The sequence below is a fragment of the Elgaria multicarinata genome, chromosome 1 (assembly GCF_023053635.1).
Source record: "Elgaria multicarinata webbii isolate HBS135686 ecotype San Diego chromosome 1, rElgMul1.1.pri, whole genome shotgun sequence".
In the NCBI taxonomy this organism is placed as follows: Eukaryota; Metazoa; Chordata; class Lepidosauria; order Squamata; family Anguidae; genus Elgaria; species Elgaria multicarinata.
In genome coordinates, this window is record NC_086171.1 from 57,935,473 (window position 1) to 57,944,180 (window position 8,708).

Consider the following 8,708-nt stretch of genomic DNA (forward strand, 5'->3'; position numbering starts at 1 on the left):
TAATGCGCCTTGCTTTCTGAGAAACCAATGTGAATTGAAATGCAAACACATGCAATTAATTTGAGTGCGCCCATGCTATTGTGTAATGTTTCCCTCAAGCAATAAACACTGGCAGAGAACTCTTTTGATTTGAAGAGTGAACCGAAGATGTTTGTAAGAAGTTGGGGATATGGAAGTGAAGCTGTGGAGGGATGGAGCTTAGTGGTGGTGGTGGTGGTGGTTGGGGGGAGCGTTATTCGGACAGCCTGAAAAAGTTCTTAGATTGCAAAGGTTCCTGTGAATGGAAGCCCCCATCTCTAGCTGGTTATGCCCTGGCAGGTAAACAGTGTTGAGCGAACAGAAAAGACTCGCCTGGGTTGTAGGAGCATTCTGTGGTTTTGTGTGTCCATTCCCCTCTCTGCAGCCAAATGACCCTCATACATCAAATTACATAGCAGTTTCAAAGACAGAACCTATTATCGTTAAGTTGGTAGGAAAGTTCAAGCCGTGGTCATGGAGATGGACGCTGGGTTTTAAGGTTCCTGGTGTGTGTCTTTTCTCCAATCCATCATGTTTGAGCAGGTAGAATTTGGGTATATTACATGAAGGAAAAAAGGGGGGATTCGAAGACTAAATATACTTTAAAAGCTTATATGTGTTTAATCTCCCCTTGTTATTAGTAACAGAACACAATCGACAGAACAGTGAGGCCCCAGGATGCCAAAGAAACCCCCACAAAAAGCTGTAGTTGGAAGATCGCCTCCGATTGCTATGCTTGGCTCTATGTTGAGGCTGTTTGATTGTAGAGGCCAGATTTGTGTCTCTGTCTAAAGTCGCAGCAGTTAAAGCTAATTTATGCGCAGGAAGTTGGCTGGTTATTAAACAGCGAAGAATAGGGATATCCCCTTGTCTCTGTGCCGTTTCGTCACGTGAGGACCATTATATGTTGCATCTATCAAACATTCGGTTTTCGTAGCAAACATTTTATGAGTTGGAGTCCCAGAGGTGCAAGAATGTGGAGCAGCCCTTCATGGTGAACGTTATAGAAGTATGCATTGATTTTCTTGAAAATAAATAGTATTCAGCGTTTTAATTAAGCTCTGGCAAGGTGTGTATGACTGTGCGTGTGCGTGTTTTAATTCAAGGGAAGCAAAATGAGCATTCTAAAGTATAAGGAAAGTTCTAACCATATCCTGGATCCTTTCAGTTTGGGATGAAAATCATTCTTTCCTAGTGTACAAACAAGCCTTCCCGGATCGCCCTTATCTGGAGGACCTCTGTTTAAGTAGCCTACGAGGTCTCCTTTGTGAGGAAAAAATGATAAAGCCATTCTGTGCGGGTGTGGAAATCCTTGAAATCCACACTCTCCTACAGCAGTAAACCACACGGTCCTGGTTGCCAGTAAATCCCAACAGTTCTTCTCCCCCGCCCCCTGCCCCCAGCCCATCGAAATTCTCTTCTCCTCCAGGCCAAGTCATGCTGCTAAATATTGCTGACCACTTTTTCTGTTATGGCTTTCATGTCACTTAGCTATTGAAAGTAAGATGGATTTGTACTATTTCTTCACTCTCCTGTGCTTTCCCTGCACCCTAGGTCTACCAGGAGGGGCCATTGGAGGAAGAACGTCACGTGACAGAGGGGTGCCAATGTTATTCTTTAAGGGTGTCAAGACCCTGTCAGTTTGTGAAATAAATATTGGGAAACAACGAAATGCAAAAAGCGACCTACTACGACAGCTCTGCGATCTATGGCGGCTATCCCTACCAAGGAGCAAATGGTTTCGCTTACAATGCTAGTCAGCAGCAATATCCTCCACCTCCTTCTTCATCGCTGGTGGAAACGGAGTACCATCGACCTGCCTGCTCTTTACAGTCCCCCAACGGCGGCGGGGGCAACAGCAATGTGCCCCACCATAAGGCCAATGACATCAACGAGAGTTGCATGAGGACCATCAGTAGCCAATCCCTCCAGGCCCCGGTCCTTCCTGAGCAGCCTCCTCCTCCTCCTCCTCCTCCTCCTCCAAGTCAACAGGCACCGCCACCCCCTCCAACTCCTTCTGTGTCACCGCCTCAAAATGCCACCCCCAATGCCACCCCGGCTAACGCCACCAAGAGCGCCATCTTGAACTCGCCCACCATGTCCAAACAAATATTCCCCTGGATGAAAGAGTCGAGACAAAACACCAAGCAGAAAAACAGCGGTTCCAGTTCAGGTATGAAATTCCAGTTCAGGTATGAAACAGCGGGTGGGGAGGGTTAGTAGGACTTGAGAAGATGTCATGAGGCATGTACTTACACAGGCAGACAATCCACCAGCCTGAAGCTCCTTTGGATCCTTGACTTCTAGGGATTTCATTGTAGCAAGAAAGACTTGGAACTTCCCCCAGCTATTTCACTTGGAAATTGAACCCACACAATCTCTTGAGACCCCAAGATTATCTCATTTCAGTGTGTGTGTGTGTATGAGAGTATGTATATGTGCGTGCACACACACACATCTCCAGAGCATGGAATGATGAGAGAAACTTCAGTTGACCTCTTTTAAACTCTTATAAAAGAATGTGAAGTTACTTAGCTTCGAGGCCCTTTTCTTTGCAGACTCAGAGATGCCTGTTACATTCATCTTCAACATTCCATAGTCAACCTGCCCCGCCCCCCTTTCCGCTGCTATTAAACCAGGTCCAGATACAAGGGCCTAAGCTTGCCTTCAAGCAGTGGTAGAACCTGTGTACTTTTTTTTTTTTTTTTTTTTGGCACGGTGCTAGTACAGTCAGAAGACAGTGACCTATCCCTGCTGAAGTGCAAGGAGAATAAAATAGCTCATCATTATCTGCAGTCAGGATCAATGCTTTGTTTGATATTCATAACCTCTTTTGATTTTAGTGCACAGACTGGCAGCCATACAAGAGTGGTAAACAAAGCTTAGGTTTCTTTAGCACTCCGCAGGCAGGTCCATAAATACATTATGGGTGGATTATAGTGTTTATCAACAGTGCTATTACATAAGTAAACCCAAATCGATGGGGAAAGTATTAGCGTCACTCTCCCCAGGCATTTGGCTTCTATTTACCACTTACTTCCTCAATTTATCTTGTGCTAAGAAAATAGATTCTAAAATTTTTGCAAATGTTTTCTTCGATGCATTTCTAATAGCATTACAGAGGAAAATCAACACTGACAAGCTTTATTATTTAATATATACAGTGCTCTAAACTGTATATTTATCTACATGCATAATATATAATTTAGAACATTGGCTCTGATCCATAAACCTGTTCAAATGAAGTACTAAGGGGCAGCTGTATCCCAAACATGACTACCTGGAAGTAAATCCTTAGTGGGCCTTATTTTAATAGTAAATATACTTATGCAACCTTATCTTTTTACATGAAATTGTTAGAAGTTAAGTCCCATACCATTCAATGTAATGTAAGCACACCACTTAATAACTAAACCTTGAAGCAAATGCATAGGTTATAGAACTTACTTCCAAATAAATGTAGGATCTCTGCCTAAATCCCATTGAATTTAGTGTGACCTCAGAATGTTTAATTTCTATGGATTGCGCAAAAAAGGACTAAGACATTTTGGAAAATGCTCAAGTGTCTCCCCCTGAACACACACACATACACACACACACACTGGTGGTGGGGAAACCCAATAAATTCATTCATTGACCATTTGTTGTTCTTTAATGGTACCTAAAATCCTCACCTGGAGCAGGCCACTTTGACCTTCTCAATCATGTCTTTTTCACTCTATTCTCCCCAGTGGGCCCAAGCTGGCTTTAAGCCAAATAATTCTTCAGTGGTCTATGGATCTGGCAGCCAAAATGGTGGCATATTACATTTGGGGAAGGAAATAGATAGAGAATAGATGTTGGCTTTGGGTTTTGTATTCTGATTTTCAGTGTATTGACATGTTTAACTTCTATATCATTGTACTTAATGGATGGTATATTTTGAAGGCTTCTGGACTACTTTGAATGTCACTCATAGTATTCTGACTCCACCAAAATTAATGAGATCTTTGCAGTCATTTTAAAGGAATCAGGTTTTCTTCTTCCTAAACTCCCACATGAAACAACTAATTCAACCTGCAATTTCAGTTGGAATTTAATTCCATTATTTGGGAGTAATCAAATCCATGTAACAACCAACTTTGGGTTTGGTGATTTGGGGGCTGACAGTGTTAGCTCCAAACTCTATACCTTTATTTGAATGTTTACCTTTCTTGTCAAATAGCTGTATTTCTAGAGGTTTTCAAAGAGTGCATCTCTAATCCTACAGAGATACTTGCAATGTGCTTACATTTGTTAAGTACATTACTGTCATTTGAGCACATTTTGGTCACAGCAGATAATCTGATGTGTAGAAGAGCCAATTCTACCACTAGGCCCTGTGACATCCCCAACCCAGTGCCCTCTAGGAGCACTGGACTACAACCTTCATGGTCCACACTGGCTGGGGATGATAAGGATTGCATTTCATCAACCCCTAGAGGCCATCAGGTTGGGGAAGGCTGTGCTATTGCAGGCCTGGTGGAGGTGTTTGATTTTTTCTGGCTGTTGTGTGTTCAGGTACCACCATACTCACTTTGTTCTTTGTGTGATTTGCATAGGTGAGAGTTGTGCTGGTGATAAAAGTCCCCCTGGGCAAGCTTCCTCTAAGAGAGCCCGCACAGCTTACACAAGTGCCCAGCTGGTAGAACTGGAAAAGGAGTTTCACTTCAATAGATACCTTTGCAGGCCAAGAAGGGTAGAGATGGCTAACTTGTTAAATCTCACAGAAAGACAGATCAAAATATGGTTTCAGAACCGCAGGATGAAGTACAAAAAGGACCAGAAGGGGAAAGGAATGATGACCTCTTCAGGAGGACAGTCCCCCAGCAGAAGTCCTGTCCCTTCAGCTGCTGGAGGTTATCTGAACTCTATGCATTCCCTAGTAAACAGTGTTCCATATGAGCCCCAGTCACCTCCATCCTTCAGCAAGCCTCATCAGAATGCCTATGGCATCCCCACGTCATATCCGGCTCCTCTCAATAACTGCCCGCCTCCTCAGAAGAGATACACCGGAACTGCAGCAGTGACTCCTGAATATGACCCTCATCCTCTTCAAGGCAATGGCTATGGCAATCCACATATACAGGGAAGCCCCGTCTACGTTGGGGGCAATTATGTGGATACCATGGCAAATTCTGGGCCGTCCATCTTTGGTCTGACTCACCTCCCTCATCCTTCCTCCGCCAATATGGACTACAGTGGGCCAATGGGCAACAATCATCATCATGGACCTTGTGATCCACACCCAACATACACAGATCTTACTTCTCACCATCCTTCTCAGGGAAGAATTCAGGAAGCGCCCAAGCTGACCCATCTGTAATATATACCATCAGTTACTTAGTGAATCGTAAAAGTCCCTTAGCCTTTTTAAAAGAAAGAAAAGAAAAATACTTTTAAATCCCTTCCCCACCCCATCCTTCTATTTTGCTTCGATTTTCTTTTCTTTTGGTAAAAGCGTTTTCTAGTTTATGTGACGTAGCAATATTTGTTGCTTGAATTGCTCTCTAGTTTCAATAGTGGACATTAAACTCCTTGAACTTTTGCCTTGTGTTCTCGCTTTGAGAGTATGCATAGGCTTTCTACTCTTAACTTCGACTCTTTTATCAAAACAGGGTATTGTGAACAAATTTTCTATACAGATGGTTCTTAAATGTGAATTTGTTCGTACAGAATCGATCCCACGGAGGAAGCATTTTTATTTTAATTGCACTTCTTTTAAATAGCGAGGAAGAAATCAAAGGCGCTTGAACAGGGTGTCCCTGAGCGAAATTATTAATACGTGTATGTCTTTCAACGTGTGTATGCTGGTGAACTTTCAGATTTATTTATATTTTTTGCAAACTTTGAATAATCTAAGTGTTTAAATTTTTTATTTATCCCCATCTGTTCATATTTATATATATAAAGATATTAAAAAATAAATAAACTTCTGTACCCTGAATATTCAGGAGATATTTACCTGGCTGTATGTTAAGATGGCATACGTAGGGAATATCATTTGAAAAGGGAACTAGAACTCTTTTATTTAATAGAAAGGAAAAAAATGCAATAAAACCTGGAAAACAAACAACAGGCCACCATAGGAATAGAAATGGACGTCTGTAACATCAAACAAAAAGGGAAAATGTGGAAACCCGAACAACAAAAAGAGACTAGATTTGTTTTTGAAAGTTATACATTCCTTGCTGCTCACATTCTGAAAAAAATAAAGTTTTTATTCTGAATAATACAGACTCAAGACACAATCATTTTGATTTTTAAGAGAGGAGTGAGAAAGAAAACAACTTCTGACGACCAAACCCCTTGCGTTTCAAATAAATACACAAATTTCCAGTATCCAACCTTCAGGTCTTTTCTCTCTGTCTTGATCGAGCTTTTCAACCCGCCAGGGCTGAAGTAGATCCATCCCAAATAACAGTGGGAAATCGGGTGGGGTGGGGTGGGGGGCACTGGAAATATCCAAGATGGAAAAGATCCGCCCTTTGTGTCCGTAGCTGAAGATTGCAGATCTCTAGATGTTTTTCCTAACCACAGCCATAGATAGCTCTGGGTTGTTGTTTGTTTGTTTGCCTGTTTCGGTAGCATTTTTTCCACTCTTGTCCAAGGAAAACGGGGTTGAGGTTGAGGAAAAAACTGTGTTTCCGATGTCTGGAGCTACAGTCTGTAAACGAAGCTCAGGTGCTGCCGTTTCTCTTGAGGCCTCAAGCTTAGCTGGACCTCGTCTGCAGGCTGTTCTCCTCTCGCCATGTTGGGTCCCCCCCCTCCTTGGAAGGGGCCAGCCGTTCCTAGGGAGAAAGCTGTTCTCGCCTCTGCACCGGGGACCTTTGAAAAAGATAGGGCGCTTTTGACTCCCACACTTTCCCTCTCGGGAACAAATCGGACAATTCAGTCCCTGTTTATACTGAGTGATGGGAAACGGGTGTTCGTATGTGTGTGTGTGTGTCTTTTAAAGGACAAAATTAAATAAAGGCCAGCAGAAGCAAGGATAACATGGAGAACATGTAGACTCATATTTGATATGGCACGAATTCAAAACACATTTGTTTACAGGCAAAATACAATTCATCATCCCAATAATGGAGGAGCAGTTTCAGCAATAATAAATCAGGCCTGTTCACCAAGCGGTCTGGGGGCTGAAAGAAGAGATAGTTGTTCCTTATGGTCTCCTCTGTGAACAGATTCTTTTCGCCTGCGGTTTCAGAAACGGAGAGGATTTTATCATTTTCCACGATTTGTTAACCTAACCCCTTTTAACACTCCATCCCCTCCTTTTCTTTCTAGATTGGTTGGGGGAAGGAAGGTAAGAGCATTTATCCCCCTTCCATAGGGGAGAAATGTATGTTTCCTTTTTAGAAAATAACTTCTTTCTAAATAGGTTTTGATATATCCCTAGAAAGTTATTCCCATACCCTCAGGCATGAATCTGCGGGGGAACAAGGCGAATTTATACACTGAAGGTTGAGGGGGCGGCGTCACACAGGAGACGTATTTGTTTCTAGTATGAGAAAATCTCAAAATTTAAAGATGTGAGCTTGTTACTTTGGATGGGTTTAGAATTCTAAGACTCCAATATGTATCTGCAGTTCTGCCTACGCATGTATAAGAAGACAGAATCTTCCACATTATCTACTTATTATTTTAATCCGAAGAAAATTGTTGCCATGTTGGTTTCCCTTTTTGAAACGTTATCAGTCTCGTCTGTTTTTCTAGATCTAAATATCTTACTGGTTTTGTCTTCCATATAATCTCCATACCCCGCTCCGATTCTGTCCCAAAAGCTTCTTGTAGCCAATTTTTGTGAAATCCATACATTATACTCAGTATTATTTTTGCATTCTATACATACCGTATTACAGCTTCGCTTAGGCGGTTCCATTTATCCTTAAAGCTGCACACTCCAGATTGAAGAAGGGATCTCCCAGAACCTTTTAAAAGAGGCTTAGGGTGGGGCGGGAAAAAATCAATTTGGAGATCCAAAATGCAGCGTTTGGAGAAAGATGAGGTGAGAATGGATTATGGCGGATATTTTCCTACTCAAAATTAATTTGGAAAAGGGTGTGTTCTATCAGTCAGTGAGCATAAATAGCAAATAAGTGGCTGTTTTGGTATATAAAATAACAACATTTAAGATAATTTTTAAAGAAAAGGCAGTGGTTTTCCTTTTTCCATCTGATTTCAATGGAATATATTTACCTGTTCCATCCATGCTGCATATATTTTATCCTCCTGTATTTATTTTTTCAGGAAAAGGGTCGTCTGATTTTTCTCGTACCCCAATGTTGCTGAGAACTCATTTAGAGAAGCACAGAACGGAGGAATTTCGTGCCTGTATGTGTATGATTTTTTTGTTGTTGACCAGCCACACAGAAAAACCCTTTGTTCCAGGTGTTTTTTCCCCCTATTGCACTGCTCACCAAAAAAAGGGTCTCAATAACCCTCCCACGCGGATTTGACTCACAAAGCCTCACTGAACCGAACTGCCCCAGCCTGCTCCTTCCCTCTACTTTCCTTCTGGTGGGTTCTTCCAGACACTCAGACACCCATGCATTTTACTGTAATCGCCAATATTCTATCGAGAAATAGTAAAATAAAACCCTAAGATTCCTGGCTTTATTTAAGGCAACCTGAAGAACTGAAGTTCCCACCCATAATGCAAAAATCCATTC

The 8,708-nt window shown here is 42.0% G+C and overlaps 1 protein-coding gene across 1 annotated transcript; it reads left to right on the top strand.

The window, feature by feature from the left end:
• The first annotated feature begins 1,685 nt into the window (after positions 1 to 1,685).
• On the top strand, positions 1,686 to 6,235 carry HOXA3 (homeobox A3). Its single transcript, XM_063128853.1, has 2 exons — positions 1,686 to 2,191; positions 4,599 to 6,235. Exons 1-2 carry the CDS (start codon positions 1,690 to 1,692, stop codon positions 5,360 to 5,362), a joined length of 1,266 nt encoding a protein of 421 aa, XP_062984923.1. The 5' UTR covers positions 1,686 to 1,689; the 3' UTR covers positions 5,363 to 6,235.
• The last annotated feature ends 2,473 nt before the right edge of the window (positions 6,236 to 8,708 follow it).

Excerpts from the sequence above, each read along its gene's own strand:
- HOXA3 (XM_063128853.1), top strand. The coding sequence starts at position 1,690 with ATGCAAAAAGCGACCTACTACGACAGCTCTGCGATCTATGGCGGCTAT. Across the intron at positions 2,192-4,598 it reads AAACAGCGGTTCCAGTTCAG|GTGAGAGTTGTGCTGGTGAT; the intron begins GTATGAAATTCC and ends TGATTTGCATAG.